Consider the following 22,711-nt stretch of genomic DNA (forward strand, 5'->3'; position numbering starts at 1 on the left):
GTTTTTTTTTTTTTTTTTTTTTCATAGATATATCTTAATCAAGTATGCATTTTTACCTTTGGGAATTTGTTTGAGTTGATGTTTATCTCATTTTTGTGTTGTTCGTTTTGTCATTTTAGTCGAGTGGTTTCATCTTGATTGTTCTTTGTTTATACAAGAGAAAAAAAATATAACTTACACACATTAACAGTTGGTAGCTAAAATGAATGATAACCATTGAGACTATAACATCACATAGATATATTTCGGATACGTATATATCCATTCTAATAAATTGAAACTTAAGAAAGCGTTCAAAAGTTGGATAAAGTTAAGTCCAAAGCGCTTCAATTATATATTAAATGATGCTCAAAGGCCTATTGGGATTTATACCTTCACTAGGTAATTTGGAACCCTATGATCTGAGGATGGTACTTGAGGGTTTATTACTTTGAAATGCCCAAGTTCATGTGGCACTAGCATTTTAATAACAAGAGGCTGTATCAGTTTCCATTGAACCCATTTAATGCTCCAATAGAGGTCATAGGGTATTAATTTCCACTAAGTTTGTGGTCCGATTAACCTGACATAATTAAGTTTCTGTTTAATACTTCAATAGATGTCATAGGGTATTAATTTCCACTAAGTTTGTGGTCCGAGGAACCTGACATAACTTAGTTTCTGTTTAATACTTCAATAGATATGGAAACACATGATGTATGATTGGCATAAATTAAAAGAAACCCAAACTAGATTACTTTTATTAATAATAATACCTCTTGAGGTTGTTTACATTTCAAGGATGGAGTATAGCTTTTTCATCTAGGTCTTCTAGATAATAGGCTCCTATTCCGGCTACTGAAGTAATCCGATAAGGCCCTTCCCAATTAGGCCCCAATTTTCCCCAAGCTGGATTCTTGGTGGTTCCCAGAACTTTCCTCAGCACCAGATCTCCTACAGCTAACGGCCTCAGCTTTACATTAGCATCATAGCCTTGCTTGAGTTTATGCTGGTAGTAAGCCAATTGGACCATTGCACTCTCCCTTCGCTCTTCGATCAAGTCCAAACCTTTTTCTAACAGCCCATCGTTACCATCCGAGGTAAATGTACTAGTCCTTAACATTGGGAAACCAGTTTCCAGAGGGATGACAGCCTCGACTCCATACGTCATTGAGAAAGGAGTCTCTCTTGTTGACCGTCGAGGTGTTGTTCGATACATCCAAAGGACATGTGGCAATTCCTCCACCCATTTTCCTTTTGCATCATCCAGCCTCTTTTTAAGTCCATTGACTATAACTTTGTTAACAGCCTCAGCTTGCCCATTCCCTTAAGCATAGGCCAGAGTGGAATATCTATTCTTTATCCCTAAATCAGAACAGTATTGCCTAAAGGTTTTACTATCAAATTGAAGGCCATTATCCGAGACAAGGGTGTGGGGAGTTCTGAATCGCGTCATGATATTCTTCTAGATAAACCTTTTAACATCTACGTCCCTGATGTTAGCCAAAGGTTCAGCCTCGACCCACTTAGTGAAATAATCCGTGCTGATCAACAAATACTTTTTGTTTCCTAACGCTTTAGGAAAAGGACCTACAATATCTAACCCCCACTGAGCAAAAGGCCAAGGGCTAGAAAGAGGATTAATCCTCCAGGCTGGTGGATGTTTGGAGCGAATCTTTGACATTGGTCACATTTTCTAACATACTCCTGTGCTTCCTTCTGCATATTTGGCCACCAATATCCTTGAGTAATGGCCTTGTGAGATAGGGACCTTCTCCCCGTGTGACTTCCACAAATTCCTTCATGCAATTCCTCTAGAAGTGACTCTGACATCTCGAGGTGTATACAAAACAGATACGGCCCAGAAAAAAAGCGTTTGTACAACTTTTTGTCCTCAGATAACCAAAATCAAGGAGCTTTCCTCCGTATCTTCTCAGCTTCTATTTTCTCTTCAGGCAAGGTGTCACTCTCGAGGAATTTCAGTATGGGGTCCATCCAGCTCGGCGCTAGGTTGACTTGATGAACCTAAAGCACGTCCTTCCCTGTTGGGGTGGGGGTGCACAAATCCTCAACGATTATCACCCGGGGCAAATTCTGTGTTGAAGAGGTGGCAAGGGTTGCCAAGGAATCGGCGTGGGTATTTTCACCTCAGGGAATATGTGATAAGTCAAAAGATTCAAATTTCGTTTGCACACGCCTAACTTGACTCAAATATTCCTGCATTCTTGCATCTCGGGCTTCCAGTTCCCCTTTCACTTGGCCGACTATCAATCTTGAATCCAAGAATACTTCCACTACCTTTCCGCCCATTTTCTGGACCATACTCATTCCCATCAACAAAGCTTCATACTCTACTTCGTTGTTCGTGGCTGAGAATCCCAGCCTCAAGGACTTCTCAATGATGATCTTTTCGGGGGATACCAGAACTAGTCCCACTCCTGCTCCCCGTTGATTTGCTGCACCGTCCATATATACTTTCCAGGATGAGACGTCTTGTGTGGAAATCAGGCCAACCGACTTTTCATCCATGTCATGTTGCTTCATCTCAGCTTCTTCTGGGAGCTCGGCGAACTCGGCTACTAAATTGGCGAGGACCTGGCCTTTCACGGAGGTGCAGGCATGTATTTGATGTCGAAAGCCCCTAGGATCGTGCCCCACTTAGCAATCCTCCCGTATAATCTACGCTTCTAAGTATGGACTTGAGTGGTAACTGAGTTAGGACTACTACGGTGTGCGCCTAAAAGTAATGTGGGAGCTTACGAGTTGCATGGACTACTGCCAAGATGGCCTTTTCTAGCGATAAGTATTGCACTTCGGCTTCATGAAGTGACTTACTTACGTAATAAACTGGCCTTTGAACGCCACTATCCTCTCGTATTAAGACAAAACTAACTGCGTGAGAGGCAACCGCCAGGTAAGCAAACAGGACTTCGTCCACCTCAGGGCTGGACATGATAGGCGGCCGAGATAGGTACTCTTTCAACTGCTGAAATGCTACAACGCATTCCTCGGTCCACTCAAATCCTTTCCATTTATGCAATAAACGGAAGAAGGGTCTGCACCTATCGGCTGACCTGGAGATAAATCGATTCAAACCAGCAGTCATTCCTATCAGTTTCTGCACCTCTTTCGAATTCCGAGGTGCTTGTAAATCGTTAATGGCCTTAATCTGTTATGGGTTCACCTCAATTCGCCTATAAGTCACCGTGTACCCCAAGAACTTTCCGGAGCCTATATCAAAGGAACACTTTGAGGCATTCAGACGTAACTTATGCTTTCTTAGAATTCCAAAAATACTCGTAAGATCTTCCACATGCTCAAACACCACTTTACTCTTCACAACTATATCATCGATATAGACTTCAATGTTTCTGCCCAGTTGTGGTTCGAACATTTTAGTCATCATCCACTGATAGGTAGACCCCGCATTTTTCAAACCAAAGGGCATTACTTTATAATGATAGTTTCCAATGGGGGTGACAAAAGCTGTCTTCTCTTGATCGTCTAATACTAGCGGTATTTGGTGATATCCTTGAAGGGCATCCAAAAAACTCATTCGAGGATGACCAACTATTACGTCGACCAACTAGTCTATTTTTGGCATAGGAAAAGGATCCTTGGGACAAGCCTTATTGAGGTCCGTGAAGTCCACGCACATTCACCATTTCCCAGTCTTCTTTTTCACCACCACCGTGTTGGCTAACCATTGAGGATAAAAAACCTCCTTGATAGCCCCGGCCTGCTTGAGCTTGGCCACCTCACTCCTGACAGCTTCAGCGTGCTCTTTTGATGGGCGCCGAGGTGGTTGTCTCTTCGAAATAATGGAAGGATTCACATTGAGTTGATGACAGATGAAGCTCGGATCTATACCCGGGGCTTCGTATGGACTCCATGCGAACACATTGACATTTTCTCTAAGGAATTCCAGCAATTGCTCCTTCTCTCGCAAAGGCAGTTTAGCCCCAACCTGGAAGAATTTCTCCGGATCATCAGCTATAATTACCCTCTCTAGATCTTTGCACTTTGCCTCGTCGGCCGGTCCATTTATGGGTAATGCTGGGGCTTTTAATTGCTATAATTCATTATCGGCGGTAGCCGAGGTCTCCGCCTCTAGCCGATGTTGGATAGCCGCTACCAGGCACTGTCGGGCTGTAGCCTGACTTCCTACTATCTCCAAAACTTGGCCTCCGGATGGGTACTTTACCTTCTGGTGTAGAGTAGAGGAGACTACCCTCAGGGTATGAAGACAAGGTCTGCCCATAATAGCCGTGTATGGAGAAAATACGTCTACAACGATGAAGTCCACCTTCACCACATCCGTACCGGCTTGCACAGGTAACCTGATCTGACCTTTTGGGACAACCATTCTTCCCTCAAAACTCACCAAAGGGGAACTGTAGGCTGCCAAGTGCTCAGGCTTCAAACCTAGCCCCTTATACAAGTCAGGGTACATTATATCAGCAGCACTGCCCTGATTAACCATTACTCTTCTCATATCATACCCACCAATTCTCAGTGTGACCACCAGAGCATCATCATGTGGCTGTATGGTTCCAACCTTGTCTTCATCAGAAAAGCCCAAAACCAATGGGATGTCCATCCTGGCTTTTTTAGACATTGAGCTATTCTCCACAGCTGGAGATCGGGATACTGACAGTACCCTGGAAGGACAAGATCCAGTCCTCCCCGGGGCAGCAAAAATAACGTTGATTGTGCCAAGGGGGACTCTCGAAGAAGCATCGCCCCGCATCTCCGAACCTGCTTGGCCTACTTGACCACTGGAGTGGTGCAAGAATTGCTTCAACTTCCTTTCTCGGACTAGTTGTTCCAGATGGTCCCATAAATTCCTGCAATCATCAGTCGTGTGTCCATGATCTTGATAATAGTGGTAGTAAAGATTCTAGTTGCGTCTCGTAGGCTCTCCTACCATCTTGTTAGGCCATTTAAAAAATGGTTCATTCTTAATCTTCTCCAGCACCTGTTGCACCGGCTCCCGAAACACAGCATTAATTGCCTGGGTGTTGGCAGAACCTGACTGCCCAACAAAATCTTTCCGAGGCCGGTTATTGTTGTATTGGTCCGACCTGAAATCCCTCATCTCCTGAGAGATTACCTTAGCCTTTCCTTTTCCCTGCAGTTGGTCTTCTTCTACTCTTCTGTACTTGTCAATCCGATCCATCAATTGATGTACACTAGTGACAGGTTTACCAGTTAAAGATTTCCTCAAATCATGCTCGACTGGAAGACCAACCTTGAAAGTACTTATAGCCACATCATCATGCTCTCCCTCTATCTCATTAAAAATCTCCCAGTATCTATCTGAATAAGTTTTAAAAGTCTCTCCCTCTCGCATGGACATAGACAACAAGGATCCCAAAGGTCGAGGAACCTGCTGCAGGTAATACAACGAGTGCCAAAAGCCCAGGTAAGTTTCTTGAAGGAATCGATAGAATTATCCCTTAAACCGTTGAACCATCTCATCACCACGGGGCCCAAGCTTGATGGAAAGACCTTACACATCAAAGCCTCATCTCTGGAGTAGATAGCCATCCTTTGGCTGAAATGGCTAATGTGTTCTACCGAGTTTGTCCGACCATTATATAGGGTAAATGTAGGCTAATGAAATCGCCAAGGAAGATTCACATCCTCTATATTCCTTGTGAAGGGTGATTTAGAAACTTGGCTTAACGCTTTGTTTATGGCGTTATTCCCCAAGCCTCTGCGAGGCGGACTTTTGTACCTACGTCGATGGTGATGCTCCTCTTCATAGGAAAAAGTCTCGCTAGGCGGGGTTCTGGATCTCCGTCTATAACTAGCACCATCTATCTCTTCGGAGGAAGGCTCGGAGCTGGGTGGAGAACATCTGCGTCGAGCGTGACGCAACTCTCTTTTCAATTCATCAATTTCACGTTGCATGTCTCTGTCATTCTTTGCATGGGATACATGTCTCTTCCCTCGAGACTGGCTTTTACTAGTATGAGTTGTTCGTACACTTCCCTCATAGCCCTCTCTTCGTTCGAGGCTCCGGTGTGGATTGCCATGCTGGGAACCCCTCGATTCTGCTTGGTATGGGTCAGCATCTATCTGGTGCAGCCCTACTGCTACCTGGTGTGGACCTGCTTCCTCCATCATGAATGTGGTAACCGAATTTCCTTTAGCCTAGATCAAGCTCTTCCCACAGACAGCGCCAATTGTAAGGACTGAAATTGTATTAGTCCCAAAACTAGATTGGGCTCAAACGCTAACGGCCCAAACAATAAATTTGTAAAGTGTGGATAGAAGAACTAGATTTATCCTAGAAGAAAAATGATTAGACTTAATGATTCAAGACGGTTTGACACAAATAAGATTATCAAACTTATCCTCGGAACAAACTAAGTTATTTATTTCATATGGTTTTCTTCAAGACAGAAATTGTACAAGAGTTCCCCTCCCCTTCTCAGTGCATTCTTCCGGGTTATATATTGCAATCTTGGTGTCATCCTTACCACACACGTGTAGGTTAGATTCGGGGGATTCCTTCCTGTCCCATCCAGCACCTCCTAGAACCATCAACCAGTAGCTATAAGGCTGCTTGATCACTGTTCAGGCATCATTTCCACATTAATGCGGCCAGAGAGTTGGTTGAAAGGAATTTAATGCGGAGGTAGCAGCTTTTGAAGATATTTGTTTACTTTTCTTTTCTTATCCCTGGTCCAATGTCCCATCCTTAGTTGTGGTGTAACTCTGAAGTAAGTCTGTGATGATATGGCACTCAGATTTACCTCGGACACACGTTGTCGAGAAGGCTTTTGTCCTCGGACGCTTATTAGACCCATATCACATTGTCTCTATTCCTCTCTTAACTTTATTCTCCTTATAGCCTTATTTGGGCCTCCTCGGATGGTCTAACGTCCTCGGATAGGGCCATAGGCCCAGTTAATACTGCTTTTAACAATACTTCCTAATTAACTGGCCCCCACATCCTTCTTTTCACAATTTACAAAAACATATTTGATTTTTTACAAATCAAAACCTATTTTTTATTCTTTGCAAAACAGATCTGATTTCTTTTTTATGAATCAAATTTCATTTTTTTCTCTACCAAAACAAATCTGATTTTTATTCATCGAACCCCATTTTTTAATCTTGCAAAACAGATCTAATTTTTCTTTGAGAGGAGATCATATTCCTAAGACAAATTTGTTTAAATTAATTTTGACAAGTATTTGTTATGTGTGCTACAACATATCATTCAACATCATAAAAAAGGGTATATAATGGCATTAGAGGCTAGAAGACTAGACTTTGTCTGGGCGGGATGGGTGTCTAACACCTTCCCATTCCGTAACCTAGCCCCCGAACTTAGGATTTTGGTTAGTAGATTATTGTTTTGTCTTTAGTTTTGGTAGATTGTAACTAGGATCAAAGCTTTGTAACTTTTGCATTGATTGCAACTAGGACCAAAGTCTTGTAAGGTTATTTTACCAATTTGTACCTTTTTTTTTAATCAATTAATGACATTTGAGGTATTTTGGATATGTAATTGTATTTATTTTTTCTTTTCTTTTTTGTATAAAAAATAAGTGGAGACTCCACACACTTACCCAAAAAGAAAGGTGCCCAAAGCACCCAAATCACTTTTTTTGAGAGCACTCCCTTTGCGGTCTCTCACAATAGCGTCCTCTCATGGGAGGATCTTTTGATTGTACTATCAGAGATATGGGTTCGGAGTTAAGGTATGGTCTTAGGAAGGTGTTAGGCACCCAAAACCGCCAAACCTTAAGGTTGGCTTCCCATTATTATTGTGTCTTATGTCTTAACCCTATTAAAGACACCCTCAATATTGTTATTCTAACTCACACACACATTAACATACATCTAATAATCAACATGGCATCAAACATCCCTAACCATACATCTATTATGGCATACCCTAGCAGTCATCTAACAAACAACCTATCATACGTCTAACATACATGTCATGGCATCAAGGCATTCATCACAACACAAAACCTTAATCACACATCTAATCATGCTTCATTACAAACCCTATCATCGTATCCTAGATATCCAAGGTAAAACAAAGCCAATCAAAACATGTTATCACCCAAGGCACTAATATCACAATTATATCATCAAACCTAACCATGCATATGCATTGTGAATGCATGACTTACCTTTACTTACCTTGTAGCAACTCAACACCTATGGCATCATGCATGAACATGTGAATGCATGTTCATAGTATTTAAAACAATAAAACCCTAATTCTAGCATGTGAGATCAAACAAGCAATTAAACATGTGAAACAGATGCTTTGAAAGCATAGAAATACGAAAAGGAGGCTATACAGAAGCATACATGTGAAAGCAAAAGCAAAAAAAATAAAAATAAGAATTAGGGTTTCTAGGCAAGTTCATGCGCTTGCATCAACAACCCTGTTTGCGCATAACCAAGCCTACATACACAAACAAGGTTATGCGTACGTGGGTTTTTGCCCAAAAACCCTAGAAACACAATAGATACTTAAAACACTTAATCTAACATCCTAACATGCTTTTCAAACATACAAAAACATAAACCTAGACTACATAAACATATTATAACAAAAAAAAAAGTAAACAGAAAGATTAAAGCATAAAAAAAGATAAAAATAAAAAAAGGAAAAGAAAGGTTTAGACTAATACATCAAAGAAAAGCTCTTCAAGATTGATTTCTAACCATTCCCCTCAGTCAAATTTATTCTCAATTAACAAAAAAAGTGATTAGTAATCTTAAACTCAAAGATCAAGGCCAGAAAAGGCCCTAATCAAAAGAAAATTGACTTAAGGATATTTTGTGAAAAAACTCCCTCTTTGATTCACTATTTCTAGTGAATCTTAGTGTTTTCCTATGGGATTTCTGGGTGTTCTGAAAATATACCATGTAAGGCTACTTATAGTGTGAAAATAGGGGTTTGAAACGACTCCCAGATGATGTGAGATTCATTCCAAACCTCAACATTAATGCAGAAAACTTGCCTTGTATAGTTTCTAGAATTCGCTATGCATGCGTAAGATCGGGCCTGCGTACGCATGCAGAAAACTGTGTGCATAGGCTGATTCTTGTGTGCGCATAACGAGGGTTTACTTGGTCTTATTTTTCCAAAAATAGATTTATTTTCTCATTAAAATTTATATTTTTCATTTTAACATTTCTCAAGTCAACTTAACATCTGATTGGTCCCTAAACCAACCTTAAGTCTTAAAATTCAGCATCATTGGGGAACGGGGGTCCGAGTCGTAACGAGTACAAAATGCAGTGTCTACACACTAGGCCATTGCAAATCACCATTGAGTGCATGGGTGCCAAGGTTCCAATGATACTTATTGATAGTGGGTTTGCTTTGAATGTATTCCCATTTAGGACCGCTCTCACAATTGGCCTAGATGTGGAGACAATCATCCCCTCTCCTTTGACCATTAGGGCATATGACAATACTTCAAGAAAGCTTATGGGAACTTTCATGGCTCTTTGCAAGATTATTCCATTGGAGACGATTATGGAATTCCACATGATAGACATCACCCTTAACTACAACCTTCTCTTGGGAAGGGCGTGGTTTCATCTCATTGGAGCTATTCCTTCTTCTCTACATCAAAAGATGAAAATCTCATGGAAGGGAGGTATTGCTGTGATAATTGGTGACGATGAAATCCTATCTCTCGTCTGTGGACTCGAGAAAGGAGGAAGTGAGCTTCAAATGAGTGGCTTTGAGTTTATGAACATGGCTGACTATGGATTGAAGGATGAAAGGTATACTACGGACTTGCTCCCATATTGTAGCCATGGGGTATATGCTTGGTATAGGTCTTGGAAAAGAAGGAAAAGGGGTGGCTGAATTCCCTAATTTCAAGACTCAACTGACCAAGGAAGGTTTGGGATTCTTTGAAGGCTGCGATAGAATAAAAAGAAAACTTGGTACCCTTAATGGAAACTTTGAGAAGGAAGGAGGAGACTTTCCTGAACTTTGAGTAGGTAGGGATGGAAAAGTGTATCCGAGTTGGGAGATATTCTTCAACGAAAAACTTACTTTCAAGGAGAAACCTACTATGGTGATCAAGGAAGTTCAAGAGAAAGTCAACTGGATGGACTACATGGATACTAAAGCAATGGAGACTATGTTGAAGATGGAGGGGGATGTGTTCGCTATCACCAATGAAAAGCCAAGTGATCCTTCTACCTTCATTGTGCCCGCTAAAGGGCACCTCAATAATTGGACTTGGGTTGGGTTTTCTAAGAATGAGGGAAAGAAATTTTGTAATGCAAGTTCCAATGTACTTTTCAACATTTTCAATAAGATGAATTTTGATTTGGCTTATTTTGATGTATCCCATAATATTGAAATTCTACACTTAAATGATTCTAATGAATTTGAAAATGAAATTAATAAACAATTGGAAAAGAAAATTGAACCTATGGAACCAACTTTTTAAACTCTTAATTTGGGCAATGATGAGAATCAACACTTAATTAAAGAGCTTCTCACAAAATTTCAAGAAGTGTTCACATGATCCTATAAAGATATGCTCGGCATTGATTGCAAGATAGCTCAACATCACATTGATACTCATACTCACACAATACCTGTTAAGCAAAAGTTAAGGTGTATGAGAACCGAATGGGTTCTAAAGATCAAAGAAGAGGTCACTAAACAATTGAAAGTAGGGTTCATCAAATCGTACACCAAGCTGAATAAATAACCAATGTTGTGCCCATACCAAAGAATGATGGAAAAGTAAGGATGTGTGTGGATTTTAGGGATTTGAATAAAGCTTGCCCTAAGGATGATTTCCCTCTCCCCCACATAGATTTCCTAGTGGATAATACGGCCAGTAGTGCCTTGATGTCTTTCATAGATGGTTTCTTAAGATATAATCAAATCAAGATGACTCCTAAAGATATGACAAAGACCACCTTCACCACAGAATGTGGAATCTATTGCTATACTGTAATGCCATTTGAACTCAAGATGCATAAGAGACTTACCAAAGGATGGCCACAGCCTTGTTACATGACATGATGCACAATGAGATAAGGTGTATGTTGATGACATAATCATAAAATCCAAGGATAGAGAGGGTCACATCAATAACTTGAGAAAGTTCTTTGAAAGGATCAAGGAGTATAGGTTGAGGTTCAACCCCCAAAAGTGAACCTTTGGAGTAACAGCTGGGAAATTGCTAGGCTTTTTAGTAAGTGATAGAGGAATAGAAGTTGACCCATCCAAGAGTAAGAAAGAAATAAGGGGATTCCTAGATCGACTACAGTACATCAGCCGATTCATTGCCAAACTCACCTCCATTTGTGAGTCCATATTCTAGCTCCTAAGGAAGAATGAACCCCATGCATGGAACGATGAATATTAGAAAGCCTTGAACTTATCAAGGAATACCTCCTTTATCCACCCATCCTAGTGCCTCTACAGCACAGGTAGCCATTACTATTATACCTCTCTATCATAGGAGATGTGGTCAAGAGCATGCTTGCACAAGAAGAAGATGATAAGAATGAGAAGGCAGTGTACTATTTTAGCAAAAGATTACACAATTATGAGATTAGATACACTCCCATAGAGAAGTCATGTTTTGCACTCATATGGGCCATGCAGAAGTTAAGACATATCATTCTACCATTCCAAATTTGGGTAGTAGCTAGAATGGACCCATTGAAGTACCTTTTTGAGAAACTCGCTTTGAGTGGGAGATTGTTAAGATGGTTGATCCTATTGGCAAAATTCGATTTGAAGTATGTGGCAAGAAAAACGATCAAAGGGAGCGCTGTGTCAGATTTTTGTGCCAAAAACCCCATAGTATGAGATGATGGAAAAGAAGATTTCCCAGATAAGGATATTTTGGATATTCAATTAGGGATATGGAAATTGTATTTTGATGGAGCTGTGAACCAATATGGGATGGGATAGGAGTACTTTTGATCACCCCCGATGGATCCCATGTGCCTTTGGCTATCAAATTGAACTTTGAGGCGACTAATAACATGGCAGAATATGAAGCTTGTATCACCAAAATGGAAGTTCTCTAAGAATTGGGGGTAAAAGAAGCAAGAGTATTTGGAGATTCGACCTTGGTTATAGCTCAGGCACAAAAATTATGGAAAGTAAAAGAAGAAAATTTGAAACCTTATTAACAATACTTGGAGGACTTGACTAGAACCTTGGATAGGATTGAATATACTATCATTCCTAGGGCTCAGAATCAGTTTGCAGATGTCTTGGCTACCTTAGCCTCCATGGTTGAAATACACGAAGGAGTACGGACACGACCCCTAAAGATTGGGCAGAGTTATGAACTAGTACACAAGGGGAAAACCTAGTCTTTAGTCTTGGCCATAGAAGAAGAAAGGGTTCCTTGGTATTGTGACATGATGAAATTCTTAGAAATGAGAGTGTATCCTGACGGTGCCGATAAGAGAGAACGTTGTTCGATAAGGATAATGGCTATGCAATACATCCTATGTGGAGGACAGCTTTATAAGAGGTCTTATGATGGTATACATCTCTGTTGTTTGAAGAAAGATGAAGCATAAAGGGTTATGGAAGAAGTTTGTCAAGGGATTTGTGGTCCTCATATGAATGGAAGAATGTTAGCCAAAAAGATCCTAAGGATGGGATACTACTGGAATACAATGGAGACTGATTGTGTAGACTTTGTGAAGAGTTGCTATGACTGCCAAATGCACACAAACTTGAATCACATACCACCTAGCGAGCTATACAGCATGACCTCTCCTTGGCCTTTCTTGGTCTGGGGCATAGATGTGATTGGAAGGATAGCCCCTAAGACTTCGAATAGGCACAAGTACATCCTAGTGGCAATTGACTACTTCACCAAGTGGGTAGAGGCAGGCTCTTACTCCATACTAAAAGAAAAACATGTGGCTCAGTTCATAGAGAATAACATTATTTGTCGATACGGGGTTCCATAAGAGATCATCTCAGATAATAGCTCCCACTTTGAGGGAGATGTTTGAAGGATCATGGAGTTATACAATATTGAGCATCACAAGTCTTCGCCATATCGACCACAAACTAATGGGACCACAGAAGCAGCCAATAAGAACTTCTAGAATATCCTGGCAAAGGTTATAGTGACATACAAAGATTGGGCCGAAAAACTTCCATTTGCTTTATGGGGTTACAAAACTTCTATTCGAACATCAATTGGGGCAAGCCCTTACTCTTTGGTCTATGAATGCAAAGCGATCCTTCCCATTAAGGTAGAGATACAATCTTTGAGAGTGCTAGTGGAAACCAAGGTCCTAGAGGAAGATTGGATGAAAGAAAGGTATGGACAATTGACTTTGACAGATGGAAAAAGAGCTAGGGCACAATACCATGCACAAGGGTACCAGAAGAGGATTGCTAGAGCATTCAACAAAAATGTGAAACCTAGAAACCTTAAGGAAGGGGACTTGGTCCTAAAAGTGCCTAGAGATGAAACTTTTGATCCAAGAGGGAAGATGAAGCCGAGATGGTTTGGGCCTTTTATTATTAAGAAAATCATGTCAAGAGGTGCTACAAAAATTTTAGATTTGGATGGAGAATAGATGCTTCACCCAATCAACATGGATAGGCTCCGGAGATATAACATTTAAAAACAAAAACAAAAAAAACAAAAACCTATTAGGTTGAAAACTCGAAAGGGCGGTCTAGGCAAAAATTAAGGTAAAAGAGTCCCGCTAGATTGAAAACCTGAAAGAGCGATCTAGGCAAAAGATAGGGAAAAAGACCATGGGCATGGCGAAAATTCCTATAAGGACGTCATGGGCAAAAATTTCAAGGCATGAAAAAAAGAAAAGAAAAAAAAATAATGACAATAAGCAAAGATAATAAATGGATGATTCTCTTATTGCTCAAATTAAAAGATAATAAATTGTTTCCATAGGGGATTTGGAAGATTCCAAACCTTTAGTAAATTCAAAAAAAAAAAAAAATGAGAATCATAAAGTGCAGAAAAGTAAAATTTGGGGCATATCAAGGTATTCAGTCTGTCATCTTTCTTTTGTTGGACCTCTTGTAAGCCTTTTCATCTATGGAACCCACTTCAGGTCAGCCTTTAGCCATTTCTTGTACCCCGAAGTTGGATGAAAGAACCGAGGAAAACAGATGCCTTTGGTCACCCTCCTTCTTAGCCAAGACTCACGAATTTTGCCTAAGATCCTATCAGTAAATACCAAGGTATGGAAGGAACCATCATCACTAGGAGCTCCTTGGCAATCACCAAATTGCTTTGCAATACGACATGTGGAGTAGTAAGAGCAACAGTGAAGCCCAACCAAAGGAACACAGTTATCCTTGAAACTGCAGTTAACCATGCTTGAAATGCATCACCATTCCACTACCCCTTGAATATCTGTGACATCAGTATGCTTCATGAACTTAGTGAACTCATCAAAACTCATCTCAGTGTGCTTAGGCCTATGGCCACGATAGTACATGGGGAGATATTGACTAGGAGGAATAGTAGGGGGATGGAGCAATCGAAACCTCTCATATAGCCATATTTGAAAAAGAAGAGGGAGGAAAAAAAAATTTTGACAAAGACAAAATAAAGAGCCTCGATGGGTTGAAAATCGAAAGGCAATCCATGCAAAAAATTAGAGGGATCTTGCAAGGTTGAGAACCTAGGCAAAAATTAGGAATTGTACTATAGGAATGAGGGAAGGGAGAGCACATACTGCAAGAGTGAGGGAAGCCATGAGACAGGTATCATTGAACTCCTCATAGTCCAGCTCATCTGAAACCCGTTGGGTATAAGGGATGCCACTCCTCCTCAACTGGTATTCCACATCCGTCATGGAAAGCGGGGCAAGCATAAACACCAAAGGGTCCATCAGAACCTGTAGGGCATCCTCACCCACCAATTGGCAACGTACCCTCTCTGCCAAATAGCACACCCTTAAGCCAACACCCTCAAATGACTGAGTAATCCCAAAGAGAACAATAGTAGCCGCCTCCAAGTTTGGGTCTGCAACAGCAAGGGCGCCCACCCAAAGACTTCTGTTGACCTGTAACAGCATATAAGGTTAAAAAAGAAAAACCCTAAGAGACATGCAAAAGAAACAACAATAGGCATTAAAATCCTAACTCACCTCATCAAAAGATAGCCCATGGAAATGAACCCTAACCGAAGAGAAGCTCTTCAGATCCATATTCGCACCACAAACAATGAGACTGTATTGAACGGCCCAACGCTAAAAAAAAAAAAAGAGAGAATGTATACAGTTTGAAAATGGCAATTACAAAGTGACAATTTGCAAGATAATAGTTTGCAAGATACAGGTATGAACAGGTGTAAACAATTTGTAAGATGACAGTTTGTAAGATGACAGTTTGTAAGATGACAGTTTGCAAGATGACAATTTGCAAGATGAATGGGTACAGTTTGCAAGATGATAGTTTGAAAGATGCAAGTATGAATAGGTATGAATAGTTTGCAAAATGATAGTTTGTAAAATGGAAACATGAATACAGTTTGCAAGAGCACGATGCAAAATTTAGCTCGATGACATATGAATGAGAAGTACAAGAGCTACAAAAGAAAGGGAAATGAAACTAACCTCGAGGAGCTTCCAAGGCCCCACTAGTTGGCTCAAAGTCCCCCAGCTGAGTGCGTCCAGGGAGGAGTACAAATAGGCGAGACACGCCTACCCCCAGTTGGCGTCCCGAGCCCTCTCAAAGTCACGAAAAATGGCCAACCACCTTAAAGACACCATCTACCCTCCATTGGTGAAGAGATATGCATTTAGGAGGTACAGCAAGAAGGCCCTAGCCATCTTGGCACAGTCGTCAGCTATCACTTATGAGAGAGGCATGTAATCCGCCTCGATGTCAAAATAGCGAATCATCTCAGTAGTGTACCTCCTCCCGAGCAAGTCTATGCCCAGCTAAATGCCAACTCGCCCCCTAAGTTTATGAGAGCCCCATCGCACCTAAGGCCAGTCATGCGGTGGAAGTCAAAAGGAGTCACAATCATCTCCTTATCAGCAATATGGAAGGTATGGATAGTGTCTCACCACCTTTCAGCCAAAGTCTGCACCAGAATGGCATTGGTATACCTCTCTAGTAGCAAACGAATAATCGGCTCAAAGCCCACTACACGAATGTGGGCCCTTGTTTCTGTAGTAAGGACCCTATACCATGCTACCACGTGATTAGTGCTTCCCCTACTTGAAAATGGGGACAAAGCCTACAAAAGGATGAAGAAATGGTGTTAGATTTACATTTGGATAAGAAATAGATGAAATGGGATTTAAAATAGGGTCCTTGACTGAAGAAATGTGCACGCAGCCCCGTGTCTACGTACGCAGGCACTAGGCACATACATAGGTTGGAAACCGGGTACGCATGAATAGGTCTGCATATGTATAAATCCTAGCCACGCATGCATGAATACAAGCTATGTACGTAGGCTTGAGTCCATGTATGCATAAACATAGACAATGGGTAATTCTTCGACATTTTCAAGCATGCTTCAGTCAAAACTCATCCTAAACATGTTCCTTCATCTCCTAAGGTATCAGGTTTTCATCTAAACCCATCTCATAGCAAAACCCAAGCATTTACATGTCCAAAAACATATTAAAATGGAAGATCAAAGGAAAACTTGAAAATGAGAAAAGTTTGAAAATGAGAGAGCTTGGAAAGGGAGAAAGTTTCAGATGAGAGGATTTGAGAGAGAGGAGTCAGATTGTGGGAGAAAGTGAGAAAGAGGTTAGGAGTTTTGTATAGAAAGTTGGAATGTGAAGAGATGAGGAAGATTAGAAGAATGAAAAAGAAAAGAAACGGTTGGTAACCATTGGAGAAAAATGAAGAGGCGGGAACACATCTGGTGACTAAACTACATGTAGTTTAGACCCCCACTAAACTACGTGAAGTTTAGTAAAAAAAAAAAAAACAAATATCCCTAGTGGATTCCCGAAAGGTAGGTAATGAAAAAGAAAATTAAAGAATGCACCAAAATGACAGAATTACCCTCAATTGGGTAAAGGGCACAAAGACCCTTAAAGCATCCCTAATGAATGGAAAGCATCAAAAGCATCCTTCAGCGGATCGGAAGCTACTAAGGGAACTCCCCGTGAGTTTAGATCATCAACCAAATCCCCAGTAAAGTACAGTATCATGGAAGAACACCCTCGTGGGTCCGAGACACGAAGGCAACCCCTTCGTGAGTAAATTTCCCCATAAAGCAGACAAGACCCCCTCGTGGGTAGAATCAACACAAGTTCCCCAATGAGCCATGAAGGAAAAGAAGAATTTTGCCCAATGGACCACACATTACCAAAGACTTCCTCATAGGTCACTATCACCAACACGCTTCTCAACAAGTTACCATCCCCAGTAAACTACATACCAAGAAGGCTCCCTTGTGAGTCACCAAAACTTCTCAGCAGAACACATTCCCCTGTGAGTCTTTCTTCATCCCTAGTGGATTCTTCACCCAAGACTTCCTCGTGGGTCGAAACACCAAGGCCACTTGTGCACATATCCTACGGGAATTGAATATGCAGGCACAGGTTACACACTAGTCAAGCAAAGTCAGAATACAGAATTAGTGCACATATCCTCCGAGAATTGAACATGCAAGAACATCATAGAGAAGTTGTGCACATATCTCGAGGGAATAGAATATGCAAGCACAGTGGAAGAGGTAGAGATAGAGACAAAGATCAATGTCACCCTAAGGCAAGAACCTCACCAGATGAGATAGAGATAGAGATAGAGATAAAGAAGGCAAGTTTTATCCAGAGGCACAAGCCACCCGGAGAAGTTTGAGGCAAGAGCCTCGATGGACACCACAGACATATATCCTTTTAAGCTCATAAAAACACCTTATTTGTTTGGTTGATGGTTGCGCCCGTTGGCCTTGTTTATTTTTCTTTTTAAGTGACTCTAATATAGTGAGTCACTCGTCTTTTGCTTACAATTGGTAAAACATGTTCTGGGATAGTGAACCTATCGTTACTCATTTCCCAAGCAACAAGGGTGGAAATTCGAACATACGAATCCCATGTAACTCTACGAAGTTGCACCCCGCCCCATGTATGCATGTTGTGTGCCATGTGCATAGGTTGGGCCCGAGCCACACGTCGAAACAAAATGTTTTATCTCTTATTCTTTTGATTTCGTTAGCGAAGCTCACGAATCAAAAGAGGGAAATCTATAGATTACAAATTAACTTAAGAGGTGTTAAAATGGAAAATATAACTTTTTATGAGCAAATAAATCTATTTTTGAAAAGTAAAAAACCAAGGAAACCCTTGGCCTGCATATGCAAGCTAGAACCTACGTACACGGACATAGGCACAAACTTGCGCACACAGTTAGGGTTTTAGAAATTATGGAAGGCAAGTTTTCTGCATTAATGTTGAGGTTTGGAACGAATTCCACATCGTCTGGGAGTCGTTCCAAACCCCTATTTTCTCACTATATAAAGCCATACATGGCACCTTTTCAAAACTCACAGAAAATCCTAAGGGAAAACTGAAGATTCACTAGAAATGGTGAATCAAAAAGGGAGTTTTTCAGAAAACATCCTCAAGTCAATTTTATTTTGATTGGGACCTTTTTTGGTCTTGATCATCGAGTTTTGAAGTTTACTAATCATTTTTGTTTGGTTGTGAATAGATTGACTAAGGGGAACAGTCAAAATTAAGCTTGAAAAGCTTCTTGTTTGAATGTGCCTTTAATAGGATTAAAACGTAGGACACAATGAGTGAAAGCCGACCATCGGGTTGAGCGATTTTAGGTGCCTAATACCTTCCCAAAATCGTACCTAAACTCCGAACCCATACTCTGGTAGTAAGATCAATCCTTTCACGTAATGGCACTATATTCATGGTTCCTAGACCATAAAACTAGGTGGCAAGTCCGTGTGTTTCTTTGCCCCGGTCCACTCGGCCGAGGCATACTCCCCCGTTTACGCCCACAGTGGGTTTTTTGTTTATTGTGATGGTTGTGTTTTTTGTTTAATGATGGTGGTGGGTTTTTTTGTTTATTGTGATGGCTAGGTTTTTTGTTTAATGGTGGTGGTAGGTTTTGTGTTAATAGTGGTGGCTGGGTTTTTGTTTGATGGTGGTGGTTGGGTTTTTTTTTTTTTTTAAATGGTGGTGGCTGAATTTTTTGTTTATTGGGTGGCAAGGTTTTTGTGTTTATGGTGGTGGTTGGGTTTTTTTTTTTTTTGGATTTCACTCTATTTGTTTTGTTTTGAATTGGGACTTTTCTGCATCTTTTATGATCTCCATGGATGATGTAGCTCAATGTTTTGTGATTATTCTAATGAAAACATTTGTAATTTGTGTGTGATGTAATGAAAGAAAGATGAAAATATGCAAAAACAATTAAAGAAAATTCATAGTACTTTTGGGGGATGGGGTGAAAAACCTAGAACAAAGGGGATTCTACTCTATATATGTGAAAAATCCGGTTATTTTTTTAGTTGGTATACCTCTAATTTTTAAAGGGGAAGGCATTTTCCTTATCTTTAGGGACCAAAAGTCATGCTTTTGATGATAAAATATAAAGTTTATCTCCCATAATTTATTTTTTTGTTGTTTTGTTTTTTAATTAAGTAGAGGAAAATTCATATTTTTATTGAGGAAAAATTGCAAGTCACTCAAGGCTTCTTGTTGGCACTTGGGTCCTTGATTGATGTATCAATCAATCCTGTGGGCCTACTTTTTGATCTTTTCGATTTCATTTTTGATTTTCAGCTCTTTTTATAATTCAGCATTTTTAGCATAGTTGGACTTTATTTTTTGTAGTGTTTTTCCATATAAAATAAATGTATTCCAATTTTATAAGTAAAATTATTTTGAGTTTAATTATAAAGGTGATATTATCTATATGGAATTACTTTAGTGTCTATATGTCCAACATGGTTAAAATTGTCAACCAATATAGTATTATAAAATTAATTTCACTACTTCTTTTTGGATGTGAATAAGAGATTTGGAGTTCAATATTTACTTACAACAAAAATCGATTGGTATTTTGATCTGATAATAAAGAGCGCAATCATTAGAAGCGGGCATCATAGGTTGAAACTTTATTAAAAAAAAAAAAAAAAAAAAAAAAAAAAAAAAAAAAGAGATGTGGAAGTTAGGGCTATGATCATTTTTGGATTTTATTTTTTATTTTTTATATATGTAACATTACCATTTTACCCCAAGCAGTAAAAAAAAAAAAAAAAGGCTAAATTGCAAAGTACACTTCTAAAGTTTGTAGGTATTTAGATACACCCTAAAATTTCAAATTTTGAATTTTGCATCCTAAAGTTACATAACAGTTGGATCGTTAATCCCGTTGTTTGTTGTTTGCTAATGTGGTCGTTAAGTGCCATGTCAACTTGCATGTGTGTATCAGTTGTCCAATAAAAAAGTGCCACATCAATTTCATATAAATAAATAGATTTAAAATTTACGAAAAATAAAATTAAATACTCTAAAACTTTAAATTTTATATATATATAAAAAAAAAAATAGAACAACAATAATAGAAATAAGGCAAAAATGCACTTTTGGTGCCTACATTTTGGACCAATTCTCATTTTGATCCCTACTTTTTTGGACCGCTTATATTGGTCCTTGAAAATTGAAAATTGTTACCATTTTGGTCTGTACCATTTTGTTTGGTGGAGAAAAGGTTTTACTATTATTTTTATTTTTGTTAAAAGAGAAAAAGTTGTAGAAAACCTTTTTTTTTTTTTTTAAGAGAAAAAGGTCTCTTTTGAATAAACAAAATTTGAAATATGGAGTTTCATTTTTGAAAACTTTTTTTTTTAAAGGGTTTTAGAAAAGAGGACTGCCCTTTTTTTTACTTAAGGGAACCCAAAAATTCCATGGCATTTGTGAAAAAAGTTTGTTTTGAAAACCATTTCTGCAAAAATACCAACTTTGGGAAAACAAAGAAAAAGGTAATTAATTTTGGAAGAGGTCGATTGAAAATTTTCATTGGTTTTTCTTTTAAAGAAAAAGGGTTTGATTTTTTTTTTTAAAAAAACCCATTATTTTTACTTTGATGATAAAGTTTTAAGAAAAAAGGTTTTGTTTTGAAAATCTTTTTGGTAAAAAGTTAATTCCGAAAAAGATGGTTAGAGGAAAGTTTTTGAAAAGTTTCATGGGTTTTTCTTTTTGAGAAGAAGAAAAGATTTGAATTAAAAGATCCCATCATTTTTGTAGTAAAAAGAGACTTGTATTGAAAATATTTTTATAAGGAAAATATTTTTGAATAAAAAGAAGTTAAGTAAAGAAAAGTTTTCATGGGTTTTTATTTTTAGAAAAAGATGTTTGGATCCTAAAAATCCCTTGATTTTAAAAAAAAAAAAAAAAAAAGATTATTCCCTTTTTGAAACTTTTCTCATTTAAAAGACTTCTTTGTTTTTTTTTTTTTTTTAAAGGTTTTTTAGCGTAATAACTTGGAATTTAAATGACAAGAAAAGTAAATGACTTGAAATGTAAGAGACAAGGAAAAGTAAATTGCTTGAAATGTAAAACTTTATTGGAATAATTAGATTTTTTTTTTATTTTTTATAAAGAGATTTCTCCTAAATAAGTTCTAATCTTGCCAAAGCCTTATGGGCCCTTTACCAAAAGAAGAAATGGGAGTACAAGCCATCACCGTTCTCTAAGGCAATATACCCATATTGTGCTTAAAACAAGGTTTAGAACCCATTTAGGAAAAATGGGTAGAAAATATTTTTTGGGTGATGAGAAAGAGATGAGAAAAATATATCACAATATATGTATATATAAATATATATGAGCATATCTATATAGAACAATAAAGGAAATAATAGAGAGTGCAATAACTAAAAAGGGGTGGGGATGAACAAATATATAGGAACAATATAAAAATAGATGAACAACAAAATAAATGGAACAAAACAAAATTGCTCCTAGATGCCTAGAAGTGGTGAGATTTCGTCCCCCGAAGGGTACTTCTCATATAATGTCTAGGTAAAGGTATATTACCTATCTAGGAAGCTCACAACAATAATACAACAATATATACACAAATAAATAAACATGAACAAAGAGATAGAGAGATAAATATAAACAACAAACTAGCAATGTAAATATAGACTAGGAATTTAAGAGCAAGAATAAAAAAAGACAATGGATAAAAAGAGCATTTTCGTATATATAATGTATGATGTTACAAAGAAAAGAGAGATGGGGAATGGGTATAGCTATATGGAAGTTAATCCATTCCCTTACACCTACCCACTTACCCAAAAAGATTTTTTATTTTTTATTTTTTTTATTGAAGGAAAAGGGGGGCTGAAAATTTTGGGAGGGATTTCCTAAAGAAAAGAGAGAGAATTTTTCTAGGTTTCTAGTCTATTTTCTCCTATTTTTCTAAGGTTTCTAGGCTATTTTCGTATATATTTTACAAAATGGGAGGGGATATATATAGGGGAAAGTAGGAGGGTGAACGCCCCAAAAAAAAAATTGAAAAGTTTTTCTAGGTTTAGTCGCACATTGGGTCCTTAGTGACGTGACGCTTGTGTGCTTGTGTCTCTAGGGTAGGATGTGTGTATGTGAGTCCCTTTTTCTTACTTTCATTTTAGGAGTCACCACCAATCAATTGTTTTGTATTAGCTGTGATTGGTCACCTAGAGGTCTAATTCATTTTAAGTTACCTAATTAACTAAACCAACTATTAAGTGTTCATTAATTAAGGCAAACCAAA

General features: G+C 38.9%; 1 protein-coding gene across 1 annotated transcript; it reads right to left on the reverse strand.

The window, feature by feature from the left end:
- Positions 1-4,879: 4,879 nt before the first annotated feature.
- On the reverse strand, positions 4,880-5,332 carry LOC126696140 (uncharacterized). The gene has a single exon (XM_050392925.1). The coding sequence runs from the start codon at positions 5,330-5,332 to the stop codon at positions 4,880-4,882; it is 453 nt and encodes a 150-aa protein (XP_050248882.1).
- Positions 5,333-22,711: the final 17,379 nt, after the last annotated feature.

This window comes from Quercus robur, chromosome 8 (assembly GCF_932294415.1).
Source record: "Quercus robur chromosome 8, dhQueRobu3.1, whole genome shotgun sequence".
In the NCBI taxonomy this organism is placed as follows: Eukaryota; Viridiplantae; Streptophyta; class Magnoliopsida; order Fagales; family Fagaceae; genus Quercus; species Quercus robur.